Raw genomic sequence first — 21,690 nt, 5'->3', positions numbered from 1 at the left:
GGGATCTGCTTACTATTTAAATAATATTCAGAAATTCAATTAGCTAGATGTAATATTATTAAAATAAAGGATGTTGTCCTTAGTGGAGTTGTTATAGCATCCTGCTGGGAATCTCTGAATCAGGAGTAAGGTCTTGATCCCGCAGCTTGGGCCAGTAGCATGTCATGGCAATGGCCTGGTCAGCTGTTAGGGAAGTGGTGCCATTGCTGACTAGAGTATCCACTTCACAACATTCGATGGATCACAGCTATTAGTGGTTTCATATGAAAGCCAAAAACATGTTTTCAGTACAGAGACTGCTGAGAGAGGAGAGTGATAGATTTGGGGGAATGTGGAGTAAGACAAAATACAGGAAATCTCTATATATAGTATTACAGATATTTAAAATGTACTGTCACATTTAAACAAACAAGACAAGACAAACCCCAAACACCACAAACAAAAATTTTTTTGATTTTCTACTGGAATACCATATATATCTATATTCCTCTATATTAAACTATTTATGTATGTAATATATATACTTCTATCTTACCTCTTACTGTACCTCTTGTTTAGTGAAAACCTTCAAACATATATACTCAGTGCATGCCTAGAAGAGCAAATGATAGACATAATCTTCCATTATGAGGGTAAAAAAGAAAGTGCACATCACACAATTTTTTTGTTCATGTATTTTTAGATGAAAAATAGTGAATCTTCAAGATAAGTGCTATCAAATTAGATTTTGAATACAGATAATATGCATTCCTTCTGCAGAAAGTCTATGGGTTACTTGACTTTATAGTCATTTTACAATCTATAAGTACTGTATCTCAGAGTCACAGAAATTAATGGATTATTGTAAAAAGTGGTATTTAATTTAATGTAGCCATTGGTATATCTTTTGACTAATAACTACAGTCAGCAGTTTGTATGTTTAATGATTATGCATTATACTTTAATTCATCATTACACATATTAAGTAGAACATAATTGAAAGAACATAATTCAATGTAAATAATTTATTAATCAAGCCCTGTCCTTCCTAATCTTAGTGATATTTTTCAGAAGTAATTGTTTGAATGGATGACTTCTGCCACTGTTTTTCTTTGCTTGTAATCACCAAAGACTTTCTATTTTTGATCAACGCAGTAGCATGAAGCACTAAGAGCTCCCATCAAACATTGCCAACTTCTACTACAGCTAGGCATGTATCTAGGCAACAGCTGCTATGTGTAAAATAAAACTTGTTTGGAGACATAGGAAAGATATTGTCTATTTGAGGGGATTCGAATGTTATATTAATGTTGTAGGGAGTCCAAAAATGAACTTCATTCAGTAATAAAAAAATCTTAGAGTGTATTTTATTTTTGTTTTCAAACTAAAAAATATACAGGTAGTCATCCTGTGCATCGGTTTAATGTTTATGTAGTACTTTTTATGTGGAGACAAATATTGAAATACTTAATACCACTGTTCTACATCATGATCTTCTGTCTTTATCTAGTCAATTTTTGTAATATGCCTGTCACTGCAATATATGTAAATGCCCCAAAATTACTGTTCCAAGGGATCCCAGTTTCAAAACCAGTGGAAGGACTTGTGGAGCAAGGAATTATTTAGTGCAAGTAAAGGTGGTGGAACTGCTTCCTATGAGCTTATCTTACACTTGATATTGTATACCTATAAAGAGCCCAGTCTTAATTTCTTATAAATCCTTGGATGGCGATTGGGTATACAAGGAATACAGAATAAGGACAAATTCAGACCTGGTGTAAACACGTGCAACTGTAATGAAAGTCTCTTCCAAATTCAGCAATAATATAAAATTATATAATTTACTGGTGGGGTGCAAGTGGTAAATAGCATAATCTGTGCTGATTGGGCATTCGGTGACATGAGTGTTCAAACCAAGGTGGCGGATCAAGGAACACAGCTAAGGGGAGGCTGTAAGGTAAAGCAGAACCCTGCTTTACATATTAGAAATGCATAATCTGGCCTTTTATAGCTATCTAGGATGAGATCATCAGCTAGTATAAATCAGCATATTGTTACTGATATCAATGAAGCTATGCTGATTTAAACCATCTCAGGATCTGGCCAATAATATCAACTGTATAATAAGTTCATAGTTTAGACCATAACGTGAAATAAGTATATTGACTTCTGATGTCTGAAGACTGGAGTTCAGCATAAAGAACTTTAAATCACAGTTTAATGTGTATATAAACAAAGTGAACCCTATTTTATCTACCAGCCTCCTCTTTTTTGCTTTATTATATATGAAACTGTTGTGTTTAAATAGCTCCAATTACCATATTATCTTCTACTGCCAACATGAATGCTATGGAACATGTTAAAATATTGAGAATAGATTTTTTTTTCCTGCAGTGCTAAGGGCCCTTTTCCTGACTATCTTATACCTGACTGTAGCTCACCCCATGTCTGCCACCACTGTATTAGACTGTCTGTATGTGGGTTTTTTTGAATACAGATATAGGACACACTCCTGAAATTCTTATTCAGGCACTTCCATTAAGGACTGATTCCTTAGTCATACAAATACAAAATTAAACTATAGAAGATGTATCTGTTTTAGTAAGCAAAGGTTTCAGAATGGCTACATTTATTTCATATAACTGTGTATTTGATTTAAAAAAAAATAAAATGAAATGTGTTTGTGTGGCAATAATCTACATTACTAGGAGTCTTGAGTCTTTACTTATATGTTTAAACTATTTTTGTCTTTACATAGCAACTTCTGGATTTTTAAAGGTTTGTTGATTTATTTATTTATTTATTTATTAAAAAGGGATATTGAGTAATGTTTTAAAATGTTAGATAATACATAACAACATGTTTCAGTTTTGAAATTTCTCCAAAATAACTCGGGCCTTCATTCTGCAAAAGCATGTGTATAATTTTGTTCATTTAAGTAGATGGCTCTCCTGAAGGGAGTAAAGTTGAGCATGTTTTTTTGTTTTTGTTTTTTTTTTTCAAAACAAAATAATTAACACTTATACATGCCACACCAGTAAGGACTTCAAACTAAACTCTTTTTGAAACAGGCTGAGATTCCACAGAACAATTACTGTTTATTTGTATTTCATTCTCTTATTTAATTTTACCTGACAAAACTGGGTATCTCCATGATAACATATTTGTATTTCTTTTACAGCTTAATATAAAACATCATAAACAGTATTTTTAGCATGCGAAATGTTATGCGAGTATAAAGAAGTAAACTAATTCAGTTTATGCTGGCTACATGGGCAGGCCCAATAGAAATCTGCTTATTTTGACCTGAACTCCCATATATGGTATGTGACTATCCCGAGATTGCTTTTCTGCACTAAACAAAATGCAACCCTAGGTGTGTTTGCAGCTTGAGGTCGTCCTGTAGCTTTGGCAAAACGGTTTGCTTTCCTGAGGTGCTTTCTCCAGAAAATGTCACTTACTTGGATATGATAGCCAGAAGATTTTTCTCATCTAGAAGTATTGCTTTCATTAGTTAAATTAAGGTAAGGCTATGTTACCAGTACAGTATATAACAACACATTTTGTCAATGAAAAACATTTTAAATCTGTTTATTCCAGATAAGACTAAATTTTATTTAATACATTAGAACTGGGCATAGTTTCAAGTATTTCTATTGTAAATAATCAGACTGGTTTTCTCATCATACTTTGATTATTTTTGCTCTAAAAGTTTGGAAAATATAAGAGTTAAGCTAACTGAAAAATATTTTATAAAAGAACAAAGTCATCCAAAGAAAACGTGTCAAAATTTAGTTACTACATATTATATATTCAATGTTTTACACTTAATTTATATATTTTTTTAAATTTTTAATAGGCCGTTTTCAATGTGAATAAACAAAAATGCAATAATAACTTAAGAGATCTGAAATGAGTTTATATTAAAATACATTTTACATTAAATAAATTATTTAAATACAAGAGTGCTGAGATCTAAACTTTATATATTTCAGTGTTTAGTTGATGTCACATCTAACTTTTTAACTACATAGCGTACATTTCCTCTCATTTCATTGGAAATGGCCATTACACATTTTTGAAAAAAATGATAAGACATTAATACTGATAATTGAGTACTAATACTTTAAAATACAAGTCAAATGCCTTGTAAACTCAGTTCTAATTGTTTTGAGACATACAGGTATTTCACGTGTATCTGTATGTTATGCACTGTTAGGAGGTTCCAGATATTGTGTTAAATAGCTTAAAATTGCATTGGGCAGACTTCAGTGTGAAAAAGGTTGTACAGTATGAGCAGATATTTTCTTTACCAGGTAATCTTTGAATTGGTAACATTTATCATCAAATATCTATCAGAATTGCATGTCTGCACTTATATTTTGTGTGCTTAAGAGTTTCTGTGAATATCCTTGTTTAGCTTCACTTATTGAGGTAATAATGTTTGTTTAATTCCAGCTTTTCTATTTGTTGTGGCTTTTCTTTAAACCTGGCTTAATGAAAACGGGCAGTTTAAACTGAGTTAAATTTTTAAAAATATATTACTGAAACAAAAAAAAGTACTCACTACTTTTTCTAGCGAGAAGCAGAAAAAGATGGAAAAGAAATCTTGTGTAATTGCCACCAGAAGATATGAATGGCTAGCTGGAGGAGAAAGAGACACTGCTTGTTGACAGAGCGCTTGAGCTATGTTCTTCACCCACAGCAGCTGTTTATTCAGATATCATAGGCTCCTTCATTTACATACTAAATTTTTCTATAGCAGCAAGATTGAGTCAGACAGCACAGGGCTCATTTCAATTGTTACATTTAAACCAATAAGGTTAGGACAAGAGAATAGCTGTGGTTTGCATTACAAAAACAAAACAAAAAGCCCTGAGGCTACATGGGCAGACCTACAAGACTGAGCAAACAAATAGAAGGGATGAAGATTCTGCTGTTTCTTTGTCTAAGGCTCTCAGATATTATCTGTTGCTGTTCAGTGGGGGGAACAGCCCATTCCTCAAAGCTGTTACTAAACAGAACAGTGGGAGCTAATGGTTCAGAGTTTGGTGCTAGACACAAACTCCCCAGTGCCACTTCCGACTCTAAGTCTTCCTGTGAAAGTCCACTTGGTGGTTTTTCTTTCTGGAAAACTTGCTCCCTCTCCCCCCCCCCCCCCCCCCCCCCCTGGCCGGCCCCCCCCCCCCCCCCCCCCCCCCCTCCACGCTTTTGCAGGCAGAGCCTGCAGCAGCAATCACACAAGATTTTGCTCTGAGCTCGGGTTTGCCCTCCAGAGACGCTTCACTTCTGTTCTCGTGTTCGACTGAGAGCTACTAAAAACCAGGGCAGTCGGCAGCAAAGCTCCGCACTCTACTTTACCCAGGAATAAAGCTATGTGAGGAATGGTGGTTTAAGTCAGAGAACGTGAAGGGAGCACATAAAACTGGTGGATACAGCAGATCCAATCACTGTAAGTACAAACCGGCTGTTTTAAAAATTGCATGGAGTGACAACAGCTGTCCTGCGATGCAAAGCAGGAAGATAACACTAGGTCTTTTCTGTTGAAGCTTAAAAAAAGCCAACAACCTCATGAAATGGCCTAATTGCAAAACAGTGTGTACTTTTCCAAGTACTTCAGCAACTTTGCATGAGATCCCATCCATAAGTACTTTCTCCATTTCTTGGTTAGGTTAATACCCAATTATAAATCAACAGTTTTAACAGTTAATTTTCGCTATGTTTCAGGATTGGGTTTGTAGGCTTCCCTCAAAGCAGATGTTACATGGCTCTATTTATTGTATTCAGTCAGAATTTTGTTCCTCCTGTTTGGTTTCCTGCAGTGTTAATGGTTCATTGAAAATAAATAACACGATGATGAGTTGTTAGGGGCGGAAAAGGGGGGGGGGGAGGAAGGCTATATCAAATCTATGGACCTGTGCAGAAGAGGTGCAAGAGCGTGAGAAATATAATGAAGAAATTTGGAGGAAGAATGCATGACAGAGATCTTGACAGTACTTTCTGAAGCAGGAAATCCTTTTGCTTAATATGTTTAAATTTTCCAAACACCAGGCAAAACATACAGTTCCCCAAAGGAGAACTTTTCGAGAAGACAGAATAAACATCTACACAGCTAAAATATGTGACGTTTATTGACATTTTATGTGGCTCGTTTAGAACTAAGAACTTAGAATCCGGAAGTTAAAGCTCTTTAAAGTATCATTAAATTTTACATCTTGCTTTTGAGCAATCAAGACTCACAAAAGATTCACAAGTATGTATTTCTTAAGGTGTTTTTGACAAACATCAATAAAATGGATGGCTGCTGTAGTAAAAGACTTATTCTATAAAAATAAAGGTGTCACTGACTTTAAAATCATTCCTTAGATGCAGATATATTTCAGCGAAGAGACAAGCAGGAAAACTTGTGTGTAACTTTTTAATGCTGTTTGTATCTTAAATAATTAAAAAGACAATGTTGACAGGAAGTTTTTTAAAATATTGTTTTCTATGGAGTCAGAATTCTTTTTGCCCCAGTCATACTTTTCAAAATAAGTATTATTTACAGTTCCTTACTGAAATTTTGATAATTAAGGGTGTATAAATGTGTGTATATATACACACACATACACACTCTCAAATCATGGAGTTCCTTACTGCTTTATTCCTAAAGCCCAGTATGTTCTACTATTGAGCAGCCGTAGTCTTTCAAACCTGAAAAATCTGTGTGGTGACAGACACAGAAACCTAACTGAGCCGCTCTTCACCTTCTGGAGCACACAGCATAAGAATGCGCAACTCCAAAAACAGGGCTATCATTTTCTAAGTTTTGATAGATACAAATTTTTTTGTAAGAGCCAAAAAATGCTTTGAAGACCCGAAAGCTAAGGGTTCATTTTTAAATTTCAGTATGTATTAGAAGTATTGACGCAAAGTGGTACTTGTCTCCTAAAGAGAATAATACTGTTCCCATTTCAGTCAGATGTCAAAATATTTCATTCGTAAGTGTTGGGAATAGGTGAATGAGAGGTAGCATTTTTTTAAAATAAACTAGTATTTAAAAATTAGAGAGCTGTGATCATCTGCTTCTGTTCTGAAAATTATTCTTTTTAATCTCGTCTTTGAAGTAAGTACTTGAATTAAAAAAACTGGACTGCCTCATATATTCTGTACTTCTGTATATTGGTAGGATTACAAGAAGAGTGAAAGTGTAATGAAAGAGTTTGCTAGTTTTTGAACTGACTTTTTCTCTAGTATCTTTTCCCTTTAATTTCTTCACAGTTAGCTTTTGAAATCATTACATTTATTTGTGAATGGAAAATGTTTTCAAAGAGAAAAAGAATGCTGTTTTGAAAAAAAATGTATATTTTTTGCTGTTGAAAAAGACAGCATTTTCCTACGAAGAAATATTCTGATTAGAAAATTGCCATTGTCTTTGAAATTTTGGGGTAGAATAGAACTGTGGTTGAAAACAACTAGCTCATATGCCAGCTATATTTATTTGGATAAGCTTAGTTTTTTCACTTTGAAAATTTATTTTCAGCTGGAAAAAATGTTTTAAATTATAGTCATTTTATAAAAATTGCTTCTCACAAGCAAAAAAAGTCTGTGGAAAACCCATAATTTAGACAAGTACCTACACTTTATTTGCTCTGTGCTGCCGAGATTTAGAATCCCTTCCCATTTACAGTTTACTTTTCACAGAACATTATTAACTTTTTGGCTTCATACATGATCTTCTGTCAGATGCTTTTGATTTGTAATTTAGCAAAGTATAATAAACAGTGCAAAAGTCATGAATTTTCCTCCGCATCCTGAGCTCTGTGGTAGGGAAAATGTGATAAAATGTGTACCTTAAGTCTTGTTTGATGATCTCTCAAAGCAAGTTTGCCTTCTGGAAATAATTTCTGGGGTTGAAGAGCATGGTATTAACAGATTTAATGTGGCTATTCAGTGGATTGGTGGAGTACTATGTGAGGTTTAACAAAATGAGAGAGACAAATTGAACATCAACAAAACCTACATCTGTGAAGAATTATTAATTTAATTAGTAAAAAAGGCAAACTTAAAATACCTCATTAAGTAATCAGAATTTGATGTTACTGGTTTAAGATTCTTAAATAGGTGAATTTTAAGTAGCTCTGATGTCATTGTCCTTTCTTTTCCTTGTCATATATAATACAGTCCCAGAATCTGTTGTCCATGTTAAAGATGAAGAGGTAAATGTTACTTAAAATAATTTAAATGATAAATCGTAATAACTTGTGATGCATTTTGAAGAATCTATATATCATTTATCGTTTTAGGCAATTTTAGTCTAATCAGGATGCAGAGTATAAGTGAGCAAAAGCAAAAAAAACTTTCATTGTGTATTTTTTATGTGCCCCCTTGAATGGACTCTTAAGGCCAAAACAATTTTTTCCCTTTGCTTAAAGGAGAAATGTATTTAATTATTGAGTTACTAAAATTATTTTAGAATTTCGTTTATATAGAAGCCTCATAGCAAAGGTGGGCAATCATATAAGAGTGAGCCAACGCCACCCAGAAATGTGTTTTTCTCCCTAGTCATCATAAGTTTGTTTCTTTACAACATTGTAATTTTGTACCACACATAAAAAACTGAAAGCATGTGAAGTGTAGCATTTTGTAAACTGTAACTAATTTCACTCACATCTGTGTCTAATTGTTGTCTGCATTCGCATTCTTGAGAGTAGATTTATTTTTCCTGGACCACTATGTGGATTCAGCTGACCAGCCTAAGTGAGGATTAGTTGTTTTAAAGTTATTTTGATTAAAGAGTCATTTTTAAATATGGTAACGAACAACACATGGTTTAAATAATCCTTGAGACACAAAGGAATATATCTGAAGTATGCCTAATGAAAATGAAGATCCTGGATATGAACTTTCTGATTTGTGACAGTGTAAAAGGACATATAAGGTATATATTTAATTTTCTAGGCTACATCTAGTTGAAAAACATACAGTCAAGTAGTTTTTTCCCCACACTAAATTAATCTAAGTTTTTAAAATACAAATAAAAATAAATAAAAACTATTATTTTGGGAGTAATTACATGTTTGTTAATTTTTATTTTGGAATTAAAATTGTTAGGATTAAATGCATTTCAGAAATTGGTAAAGTAATAATAATATGAAATATATACTTCTGAAACTATGCCATTTAGAGTGTGTGTGCATATATGTGTGTGTATATATATCTTTTAAAAAGAAAATATTCTTTCTTGTGTTCATCTGAGACGTATTTTAAATGACCTTCCACATTACTAAGCAGAGATAGCTCTTAAAACAAAGTTAGTTCTCACCTATAATTTATTCCAGGTGTATAGAAGTACCAGTAGAGGAACATATCCTTAAGGCATTCTGCTGCAGTTTCTGGGGTTAAGAGTAAAAAAGTTTCCATCTTACATTTTGACTATTTTTCTTTTTCTTACTTAACAAAAAGTATGGTGTAGCTGCTGCAAACACACATCTGATATTTCAGTTTGATTTGGCTTGGTAAAGAGCATTGAAAAGCACACTATGCAATATTTTAAATACACAGTTATAAAAAGATTGAAGTTTTTCTGTATGCATTATTGCATGCTTCTTGACATCACTTGTAACGTTATACATTGCCTGGCTGCCTCTAGCAGTGGTTTACTCTTGCTAAAGTAGTAATTCTGTCTGTGATTAAAAATAACAAAAACTACACACACAAGTGAGATTTGCTTGGATGGTTTTTATGGCACTTAAAATGCCTCATCTCTCTTGTCTTTGTTCTGTGATCATCTAAGAGATGTCAGTTCAGGTTGAATGGAAATGCACATGAAAGATTCTGAATGTAGACATTTAGACATTGTATACCCTTGCTGGAAAAGTTTGTTTGTGCATTCAAGCCAACAGCCTATCTTCACCTGCGCGTTATCACCTGTTGGCAATTGTTACTGGCTTTAGAGAAAAGTTTACTATCAAAGGCAATTCATTAAGTGATGTCCAGCAGAATCCACATTCATAAAGTTTTTCTAATCACATCAGATGAAAATATACTAGTCAGCTGGGGTTTTGAAATGATTGTTTTTATTAAACCGGGAAGACTGCTAATTGGTTTCCACTGTAAAATCCAAGTTCCCTACTGAATCTCAGTATGACCAAAAGCAAATAATGGAAGGGTCACACCAGTTACATTTTTAACAAGAGAACGATAGTCTTTTAAAGTTTGGTATCTGAAATTCTTACAGTTAATTAGACATTTTACTAATAGATCTCTGTCGTGCAGAAGTGTGTTTTCTGCATTTTAATCTGTTTTGTTTTGCAATATGGTGACATCTTTTAAAACTCTAATCTGCACTGTTTAGAGATGGACATGGTTTTCAGATAGTTGCACAAAGTGGTTGGTCATAAATGATTTTCAGCTCTACATGGCAGATGTACTTCCCATTTTAAGAAAATATCTGATCTAGTGAATGTTAAATGACAGACAGATGAGGAAGAAAACCAACATGATAAGGTTAAGAAACTGTTGAGTTAAAGAGTGGGAGGGAGATATATTTCAACCAGTGATAACAAAAGATGAAAGATCTTCTGAGGATGCTGAGTTTGAGCTACTTTTGTACAACATGTTCCCTGTGTTAACACCTACCTTTTTCCAGACACCTCTTTCTAGCTACCTTAGCAAGGCTGCTTTGCATGTTGATTGGGGGAGGGGTAATCCAGTTTGCAGCTGTCATAGGCCGGTGATGAATCACTATCCCGTCATTTGGCTGCCTTCCCCCTGACATGGGGAGGAGGGGGATAGACCTGCAGGAGGAAACAACAGTTGAGACTTCAATTTAAAGACAATATGCTTTTCACTGTTGCAGTGTGATCCTTTTCTTTTGGTTAAAGGACAGTATTGTCATCCGCAGTAATATTTTTGTTTAGATTAAGGATTGACATTAAAGCAGAATAATAGAGGCTTCTATTTGTTTCCTGGGTTTGCAGGTGCAAAAATCCCAAACCAGTTCAGATGTTGCTGTTTTCTCAAGTTGCAGGTAAGGATATGATTGATATTTGGCCTGTCTATAGAAAGTACTGCTTAGAAGAATGTTTTTTTACTTCAGGTAAAAGTAAATGTTTATTATTTTCCACTTTAAACTGAAGAATATTACGTCAATGCTTGGAGATTTCTGATGAGAATAAATACAATAAAGTCTGTAAACTATGAATAAATTCAGTTCTGCACTAAAATATTTTTCATTTATATGTTAGATAGTCTCTTGCGTCTGAAAAACAAAACAAAAACACCATAGAACTGTAGCTGGGCTTTCAAAATGTGTGGTTTGGCTTTACTAGTGAGAGTTGAAATGAAACAATGTATTAAAGACTTCTACAATAAAATCTCATTATAAATGTGAAAATCAGATGGTTAAAACAACATTTGTGTTTAAGAATATTTACACTTCTACTATGGAAAGAAAAAGAAGTTTTGTGTTTTTTAAATAAATATGAAAAAGTGCCTTCACTATAATTTTTAAAGTGGAAACAGTCCAGGTTCAAATGCATTCGTAGAAAAGTAAACAATACACATTTTCTCTCAGGAGAGGCTATTTAGAAAAAGTAAGTCATTGGCATTATCATAAGTTTTTGGAACAATGGAAACTAAAGCAATATATACTTGTTTACAAACTTAACAAATGCAAGCTGAGAGATTTGTAACTGTGATCATGGCCAGAGGCCTGTTTTCCTTTTTATGAAACTGTTAATTGTCGAATCGAAGATATTTCTGGGGAATTTAGCTGTTTGTGTACTGCATAAATGTTGATTTTTTTTTTTTTGCATTGAATCTGAATTGTTTTTGTTTTATTTTGACTAACTGACAGCTGAGATACTGCAGAGTGTTAAGGCATACTAACGCCTGTATGGATTCACTGTAGGTTGCCTTATCCCTTTTCAATTGGGCACACTTTATGTAATCCACAAAGCAAACAAGGGAGCAGACATAATAGTGTTTTAATGCTGCATTTGTTTCAACGGAAACAGGAACAATTAAGTAGTTTGCCAGAGTAAACACATACATCAAGAATATCTCATTCCCTGTCACTAGACTGTAGGTTTCAACAATTGCTTCAAGTGTTTTATTTGGTTTGGAGGCCCATTAAATTCCAATTGGGTGGTAAATTTTGAGAAGGCACAGTGTTATCTTATTGCTAAGGGAATGTATTGTTTTATACATTGATGAAACTGCCCGTTAAACATAATTTAAAAAGTGTAAGATGATAAGAATCTCCTAGTTATAGTTTCCTATATTTATATTTTATTCTGTTAAGGGTTACAATATTAGATATGACTGTTTATTATGAGTTGAATATATGGAGTGACAACGCAAGAGTTAACACTTTGATGATGAGAAAAAATGATCATGATAGGGAAAACTATTGATTATTTACAAAGTATTTTATAATCAAGTAGAAATAATGGATTAGATGTTGTATGGACAAATCCTCCATAATTAAAGTTGAACGTATCAGTAAAATTGTCCGCTTCTTGATTTTAGGTCTATGGAAATGCAGGATCTAGCCAGCCCGCATAGCCGACTAAGTGGTAGTAGTGAATCCCCCAATGGTCCAAAACTTGATAACGCTCATATAAATAGTAATTCCATGACACCCAATGGCACAGAAGGTGAGCTACCATTTTCTCTGACTATGTTGTTCTTTCTCAAGAGATTGTTCCATCAATCTTTAAGTCAGTAAGTTATATATAGAGAAAATTGTACTATTTTAGGTGTTCCATCTTTGTGTAATATGATGTATAAAGGCTATGTTCAATGTTTGTCAGTAATTAATATTATCGGCTTTCAACAATAGCTCTCATACCATGTTTATATTCCCTTCACATATTTTCAATGCATTTGAGTGGTATTATGTTGCTTAAATTAAAATAGTTGAAATCCATCAACAAAATAATTTGCATTTTAGTGATGAGAAGAACAGGAAATATCTAGTTAGCTGCTATAAAAGGTAAATTATAAGCAGTCATTGCCATTTCTCTATTTTAATTTTGGATTTTCATTTTGTGTAAGTTAGTAAGTTTATGAAAGCTTTGCCATGTAGGCTAATACAAAACTGTCCTTAAAAATTAGGTGTTGATATTTCCTAAAGATAAATTGATCGGCTGTATTCAGCTGCCGTTCTTATGATGGATTGTCCAAAATTCAAATAGTTATAATAATTCAGTGAAGGTAAAATATGATACATATTTTTCATATTTTGATGAGAAGAGGAGAAATAGCTGAAACAAAAAGCAATTGACTTACCAACTGGCTATATTTGTTCTCAGTATAATACTAAGAGTATCTCAACGCATCTCCCCTACAAATAATGACTTCTGTAAAAATGTAATGCTGTTCAGGTAATTGTGGAAAGCAGTCTTTACTACAACCCTGCAGCAAAAGAAAATAAAAGATCATGAGTTTCTAATGTATTCACAAATCTGAAACTTAGACTCACGTTTTTTTATAAAACAGATTTTTATAGCGTACATTTGAGTATTACTTGTTGTAAAGACGTACTGTGTGTTAAAAGCCAACATATAAATAATGAGCCAAACTGTTTTAGATATGCACTGCGTTCTTCCAGGAAAGGCATCTGTCAATCAGATAGATGTTGTCCCCCCTGAGCTCCCTAAATATCTCTGTTATCCACTCTAATTGGAGTCTACTGTTGTTTGGGATGGCTTATCAAAAGCTGACAGTAAATTGTGCTGGAGTTGTGTATAATTTACTTTATGCTATTGCTACAAAATAAGGTTTGTAAGATTAAACTTTAAGCCATTTTTAATTCTAATAATCTATAATATTAACCTCTTGGGTTCTTTTTGTTTGTTTTTGTTTTTAAATAAATACTTACATATGATTGTGGTTTTCCTGTTATTTTAATTAAAGTAGAAAAAATTAAATATTCTATGCCCACAAAAGACTCTTCTGTCATTTATATGTTAACAGATATAATTTTGGAACAGGGTAAATGTCCCATTTTCAAAATTTATTTGGGCACCTGAGAGCCTAAATTCCATTGACTTTTAGTGGGTCTTAGGTTCCTAAGCCTTGCATGGTGACAGGTTTCAGAGAGGTAGCCGTGTTAATCTATATCAGCAAAAACAACGAGGAGTCCTTGTGGCACCTTAGAGACTAACACATTTATTTGGGCATAAGCTTTTGTGGGCTAGAACCCACTTCATGCATCTGATGAAGTAGGTTCTAGCCCACGAAAGCTTATGCCCAAATAAATGTGTTAGTCTCTAAGGTGCCATAAGGACTCCTCATTGTTTTTAGGTTCCTAAGTGACTTCTGAAAGTGGGACTTAGGCACTTTTGAAAATTTCACCCATAGCTTAATTTCATTAAACCAACACATAGCTATTAATAGTGTGAGTTCAAAACCCTGATGATCACTAAGGGCTTTATTATAAATGTTCCCAGTTTTTGGCCCTTCTGTTCAATCTGGAGGCACTTCAGCAACACAGAAGTCGAGCATGTTTCTTTGAACCCCAAGACCCTTCCCTTGATCTGGCCACAGAACTCTTTATTGACCTAATCGGAGGTGTGCACACACAGAACAAAGATCACCTAGGGCCCTAAATGCTTTGTTTTTAAGGAATGAGTTATATGTATAGTTTCCACTTATGCCCCAATTTCAGCCAAATACCATTCAACAAATACATTGCAAATAATGTCTGTATTTTAGTGAGTGTAATGTTGAGGTTTATTGAGAAATGTAAACTAAACCACTGTAATTTGTTTTTAACATAGTTCATTTCTGACTTTAGAATTTTTAAGTTCATGTCTTACTCATTTAGGTTAAATTCTATCAAGAAAAATGTGGTTTTTCAAAGAAAAAACCTGAGATGAAGCCCAACAGCTTTCTTTTGTTTGCAATTTTCCTTCAGGTGACATGACTCTGCTCAACACTGCAGACTGGTTGCTAAGTACTAGTACACAGACCACTGCAGGTTTGTGTAGCCATGGTGAACACAGCAAAAATGTTAGCATGCATTTTAAGATGATGTCAAAAAAAATTTTTTGTTTTGAAAAGTATCTCATGCCCACTGTTTCCAGTCTAAGTTTAAGTTTATAGAAGCTGCAGTAGTAATTCCTATAATTGTGGTTACCCTCAGTGACAAATAATTAATTTAAGTCTGTGAAAGAAATATCAGATAATTCATTCTAGAATCAGATATGCACTTAGGGTCAAATTCTGTTCTCAAATACAGGAATAATTCCAACTGAATTTAGTGGGAGTAGCATAAAAATCCAAAGGCAGAATTTTCTCCTGAATCTGCCAGTGTATATTTCTTGCTCCGGGGAAAACTTTTTTTTTTTTTTTTAACTGATAATCGAGCTTTAGAAAAACAAGCTGAATGGAGCGGGCTTTTTTTATTTTTTTTTTATTTTTTATTTTATTTTTTTAAATTAAGCATAAACTAAAATTATTTTTTCTTGCACACTCTTCTGAAGTAGGACCTCGTTTAAAATGAAATTACAGATTCTAGGGATGTACATTGTATATGGCTGCCAAATACGTCCCTTAAAATGCTACAGTATGAAAAATGTGTGGTTTGCTTGTTTGTTGCATGTGGAGTGGAAACGTGTTGTTAAACATTCACGTGTTAAATGTAATATGTGAAAATGACTGTTCAAGATGACTATGGGCCTCATTCTCATTTAAACAAAGGACCCCTTTACATTACTCTGCTGCTTTAAAGGGGCCTTAATGTAAATGAAAATCATGGCATCAGGTGTATACATTTTTGCATGTTATAAGTTTGTTATAAAGATATGTTAAGTTTCATTTCACTATGGGTGTGAGTTGGGCAGAATTCCATACCCCAGAGTGCAAAATGTATTCTGTAAATTAGGGGGAGGGGGATATCTGTCCCAAAGTGAAATGGCCCTGTTTCAAACAAATGTTCTTTAATTCCTCTCAGACTCATTTTCAGACATGCCTCTTATTGATGTTGTACTACAAGAGGATGTGGTTGCTAGATAGATGACTGTTAATAGCTAATATTTTTAGCTTCACACTTAGTAGTAAGCTTTCAAAGCACTGAATGGGGATTTAGTTGTGTGATTGAATCATACAGTTTAAACCTTGCATACTGCTTTGATAATACACCCTTTAGATTCCTTAATGACACATGGTATGGCACCCACATTTGTTGCAATGCAAAATGTGCCCTGGTACAAAAGTGGGCCACACAATCTTAGACAATTATGAACACCTTGTAACCATGGCTGTCAGTGCAGAGATTCCATTTTATTAGCTATTTACCTGTTCCTAATAGGTTGGGTAAATTTTTCTACCCATCCAAAATAATTTCAAAGGAGTTTTGATAAGGCTGACTTATTCTTGCTTCAGATGCCAATTTCTCTATGAGAAGATCTCTCAAATTACAGTAGTTTCTATAAATCAAAGCAATATTCATTTAAATTCATGTCAGATCATGAGAGAGTCATTATGGCCTGTGTTGGTGTGTGGTGAGGAGGAAATAAAATTTGTTCATCATTTTAGGAAAAGCCAGAAATAATACAGTAATTTCTTACTGGTTCATTTGGTTTCTCCTATCCTAATATGCCAGCCTAGAGTATAAATCCTCCTATCAGCAGATGGAGAGGGAACAGGGAAAAGGAGAGCTTCTTGTCATATACTTCTTTTTTAAAGGGGGATGGCTGTCTGGCTGACCCTGCTTAGTTGGAGGCTTCCCAAGCAATAAATTTGATAGTAACACTAAAAGGTTTGTTTGAAAATGTTCAGGAAAAAGTCATCTCAGATACCAAAACAGGAGAGGATATCTGTAATATTTGTATTTTACCCCATTACTGTAGTATCTGAGTGCCTCACAATCTCTTAATGTAATTACCTTTACCACACTCTTGTGAGGTAGGGAAGTACTATCATCACCGTTTAACTGAGGTATGGAGTGACTAAATGACTTGACCAAGGTCACATAGGAAGTCTGTGGCAGATCAGGGAATTTAATCTGGGTCTGGGTCTACTGTTCTAGTCCCTTCGCTATTTTTCCTCTCAAAGAAGGGCTGCCATGGTAGGACTGACACAAAGGGACTGGGAAAATTCAAATTAACAGGTAAGAGATTACGATTCTTCAACTTTACTTTTTGCCAGCCAGCCAGTGGCAGTTTCAGCAAGTGTCCAGCTTCTGAATGCATGGGGTGGGTACAGAGAAAAGGCTGAGTTTAGCAAACCATCCTGCACCGCAGCCACCTTCTGAAGGAGCTCCCACAAGTGGTTGCTACATTAGATTGCTCATTCTACCAAGGGATAATCACTTCGAAACTAAGAATTAGAAATGACTCTCAGGGAATTAACCTAGGCAGAAACCGGAATCTCTGCCCACTTAAAGTGTCTTTATGCAGTATTAAACCCACCAAAAATAAACAGGGGATCTGTTTTTTCTAATTTACAGCATTCTCTTCACACTGAGGGTCATAGAGGTGCTTCTGTCTCATTTTGAGGGGCCAGATAGGAGGGAAGAGAGATTTCTGGTCCCAAATAGATGGGGGAAACCAGATAGCAAAAAATTAGGTTGAGATTTTCAAAGATGTCTAGTGGCACATTTAATTTCAAAGGCAATTGGATGTCAAAAATCCCTTAGGTGGCTTTGAAAATCTCAGCCTTAATCTGTAAAGTATCTGACTTGATGGAGAACCAGGATGAGATGCCTTCACAAAGGCAATAAAAGCTCCCCACTGTCCTGGCCAGGCAGGCGACCATTAGGTAGTGTTAAGACTGTTGAATCTGAATCCTCCTTCACGGATTCAAAAGACAGCACTGGGACTGTTTGGCATGATCTTAAAATACCACAGGGTGCAAAATGTTAGATATTAGACTAGTTGTATATTTAAAATAAAAAAAACCCCCAAATTATCCCTTCTGGATGGCAATTTGTAGAGGAAAGCTGTACCTTATATTTCAAGATCCCATAGCTACTTCCTTGGTGCTATGGAAGTTGACTTTCTTCCTTTAACCAGCCCATATTGAGGGAAGGCAAGTTTGTTAACTATGTTGCATGTTCTCCAGACTCTGTAACACACATACAAACAGAAGTCTTTATTAAAAAGGATTACATTTAAAAGCATGTTTCACTACCCAGAAGTATTACATTTTCTTTACAAATATTCTCTAACTTAAAAACAAAAACACTTAGTCTGGAAATAAATCCCACTCTCATAATTCTTCTTTATTCACTTACCGCTCCACCTGACTTACACTGTCCAATCAACTTTTATGTTACTTCTTTGTTTTCTTCTGTAATAGAAATATATGTTTGGATACATACTGTAGATATTATATATTATTTATTAAATGTGTAGCTCTGTAAGGTGTCAGTGTGATGTGTTGGTGGAGTAGAGGAATATTTTAATCTACAGAAATGAAATAATTGATTTGTTTTGTATTATGAAATATGCTAAGCATATGGTGGGGCCAGTTTCTATTAGCATACAATATGTTGAGCTTGTGGGTTTGTATTTTTAAATAATATAGCATCTCGAGCAGCCAGCTTTTTTGCAGTGGCTAATGTTGTAGTCTAATTTTATAATATTTAGGAAATGGATCCCTTTAATAGGAAGTAGGGTTTTTCAAATTTTAGTAATTTGGTATGTTAACCATTATGAATAATCTTGTATATTATAGGGAGCAAAATTAAGGTTTAGTGGATGATGATAGTCAGAGAGGTAAATGGCCAGTGAAGAAGAATTCTTTGGTAGTAGGGGAGTGTCTGGTTCCATTCTTTCTTCCTTTCCAGCTTTTACCACTTGGCTATTTTGAAGTTTCTAGATCTCATGATTGTGAAGAAAAGCTTGTAAAGGTTAAACAAGTCTAACTGATTCAAAGACATCTGCCTGTGCGCATATAGTGCTCCTGTGGGAATTCTGTGCCACCTCACATGCGCAGAATTTATGTCCCCCGCAGATTTCTTTGCTTCCCTGCAGAAAAACGACTTTCAGATGGAGAAGCAAAGGGAAGCCACAAGAGTGGTCATGCAACCCTCCCCAGCAGTATGTTTTGGGTGTCCAGGGCAGCCGGCAGAGAGGTAAATCACTGTGGGGCAGGGGATGGGACTGGGGAAGACCCAGCTCTCTACCCTGCTCCAGGCTCAGCTGCTAGTCCTGACTGGGTTGGGAAGAACGGGACTTTCTCTTCCCCTGCACGGCATCTGGAGCTGGGTCAGACCCTCCCCCAGCTGCAGGAAGCCTTGCAAACTCCCCCCACCCCAGCTTCCTGCTCCCATCGTTCCTCGCTCCATCCAATCCCTGTGCATCCAGACCCCCTCATACCCAGACCTTCCCGCTGATCCTGACCCCCCTGCACTCAGAAGCCCCTCCCATTGAGAAGCCCCACTCCCCCTGGATCACCCCGACGAGCCACCCGAATCCCCACTCCACGGAGCCTCAATCAGCTGCACCTGGATCTCCACCTCACTGAGTCCCACTCCCCCAGCATCTAGACCCCCCCCACTGAACCCTCCACACCTATACCCCCCGATGAGCTCTATCACCTCCATATCCAGATCCCCCCTGCTGAGTCCCAACCAAATTGCACTTAGAACCCCCCAATAAGCCCCTGTGCATCCAGAGCCCTCCCGCACCCGGATCCCCCACTGATCTGCCCGCACCCAGATTGCCCTATAGAACCCTCTCAACCCACATGTGGATCCTCCCACTCTAAGCCCCTCCACACTTGGATCCTGCCTTTCTGAGTCTGCCTGCCCACACCTGGTGCACCTGCCATGGAGGGGGGGTGCTTCTAGGACAGTCCTAGTCCTAACGCTGTGTCAGGGTTGCGTGCAGCCTCACCGCTGAGTCCGTGTCTGGGGTTGGGGGAGCTGCACAGTGATCTCCCACCTCTGTGCAGTCAGTGACCTGTGCTCCCCAATGCCATGCTGGAGTCTCCACATTTATTTGACAAATAAAATTTGCAGAATTTTAAAATATTGCGTGCAGAATTTTTAATTTTTGGCGCAGAATGCCCTCAGGAGTAATATAGCCTAAAACAATAGCTCTGAGAGGGGGAACTACCCAAGCATCTTAATGGGGTGTGAACTCCAAGACCCCTCTGCCCTTAGGGCTCCACCCCAGCAGAGGACTTTGTGTATGACAGGAGAAGAAGATGACAGTGGGCCCAGTCCAACTACCCATGCAACTACACCCTGGTTGTGGGTGTGCACTGGCCCCCTTGCTGCTACCACATTTGGGAGGAATAAGGGAGATGCATACGACTGCCCCTGCTTCTCTTGGAGGAAGGTAGAGTTGCCCCTGCCATAACCACTCCAAGGAGGTCCCCCATCACAGTGTTCCTAGGGCCCTGGGCAGGCTTAATCTGGCCATCCCTCCCCAGCTGTCTGCTTCCTTCCATGCCCCTCCTCTTTGCCTACTTCCATCACCTGCCAGTCTCCTATCCCATCCATGCTCTTGTTCTTCCATCTCCCCAATCCAGCTCTGTGCCTCTTCTTAGCCTGTCTGGCCTCCTGTCCCGCTATATTTCTCGGCTCTCCAGCCTTGTAACCTCTCCCCTACACACACTCACACTCACACTCACACTCACACTCACACTCTCTCTTTCTCTTTCTCGGCCCAGCCCAGCCCAGCCCAGCAGCCCCATACAAAGTTTAATCAGGTGGAATCAGGAACAGGACAGTTTATAAATGTTTTAAAATATAAATATATTTAATATTGTATTTTAAACATTTATCTGTATATATGTGAAAACAGGATCTTTGTAATTCCTCTAAACCTTCCTTCAAACACAAAAAGGTGCTTCATTTAAACAAAGGCCAAGAGCAAAACAAACTTGGAGTTTCTAGGCCAAGCCATTTCAGTGAAAGATAATGTTCCAAAAAACATGATGGAAAATTTAAAGTGGATGAAAGTGACATTTCTGAAATACCCTAACTTCAATAAAACTTCTTTTTCTAAGCTTCCCAAGGAAACCTCTAGTCTGTAGCATGTGACATTTCAGGGAGATTAGAGGTCTTTAAGGGGATTTTAGTGGAGAATAGGGATGTTTAAAATCAGACTTATAATGGCAAGTGGCTTCAACCATAAATATGGAGCAGCTCCCACCATTCCCACAAGGATAGTGAAAAATGGAGATCTCTTAAGCACAAGAAACAGCATGGACATCAACTTCCTTCTGTGTGGGGCTGCTCAAGGTCCAGGAAACAGACATTGGTAATCAGAATGATCCTTAATATATCGGGCTCTAAGTTAGAAGTTCCTGCTGCTACAGCAGAAGAGGGTGATGTAGAGAGAGATTTAGTGGCTTCAGCAAGTCATGCCTCCTAGGATGGTTTGGTGCTATCAAGACGACACAGTTTGGATGTTGCAATTTTCTGAAAAGCTCTGCTTATCAGAGCGGGAGAGAAAAGATGTACGCCTCAAAGAGCAAGAGAGTATCTGATTCCAATCCCAATGAGTCCTGGAAACTAGAGGAAACTGTCTGTACCTTCTTGTTTGATTAGGAGGCACTGGTTGGATACTCATTGCCTAAAACTTCAGATTCTGCTTGAAGGTGAAACCTCTCTGACTTCTAGCTGGCCGATTCTCTGTCATTGGCTGATGGTCTTGTGACATCATGTGGCCAATTGCATTAACATCCAAGCACTATTTACAGAAATTAAAGAACTCAGACAGTTTAGCCACAGACTAACAAGGTTAACACACAAGCCATTGTCCA

General features: G+C 36.3%; 1 protein-coding gene across 23 annotated transcripts in view; it reads left to right on the top strand.

Annotated features, from left to right (window-relative positions):
• EYA1 (EYA transcriptional coactivator and phosphatase 1) overlaps positions 1-21,690 on the top strand; it is a 239,039-nt gene that overhangs the window by 103,970 nt on the left and 113,379 nt on the right. For 12 of the 23 annotated variants that reach the window (XM_034763102.1, XM_034763100.1, XM_034763101.1 and 9 more), the window contains 2 exons: positions 10,941-10,990; positions 12,493-12,620. In XM_034763102.1, coding sequence (XP_034618993.1) covers positions 12,497-12,620 — 124 coding nt within the window. In that variant the 5' untranslated portion in view covers positions 10,941-10,990; positions 12,493-12,496. Of the gene's footprint in view, positions 1-3,368; positions 3,504-5,223; positions 5,432-8,142; positions 8,178-10,940; positions 10,991-12,492; positions 12,621-14,884; positions 14,948-21,690 lie in introns of those variants that run through there. The other 11 variants (XR_004644761.1, XM_034763099.1, XM_034763085.1 and 8 more) reach the window with 4 other exon arrangements.

Source organism: Trachemys scripta, chromosome 2, assembly GCF_013100865.1.
Source record: "Trachemys scripta elegans isolate TJP31775 chromosome 2, CAS_Tse_1.0, whole genome shotgun sequence".
NCBI classification, from domain to species: Eukaryota; Metazoa; Chordata; order Testudines; family Emydidae; genus Trachemys; species Trachemys scripta.
This window is presented reverse-complemented; position numbering and strand designations above follow the sequence as displayed.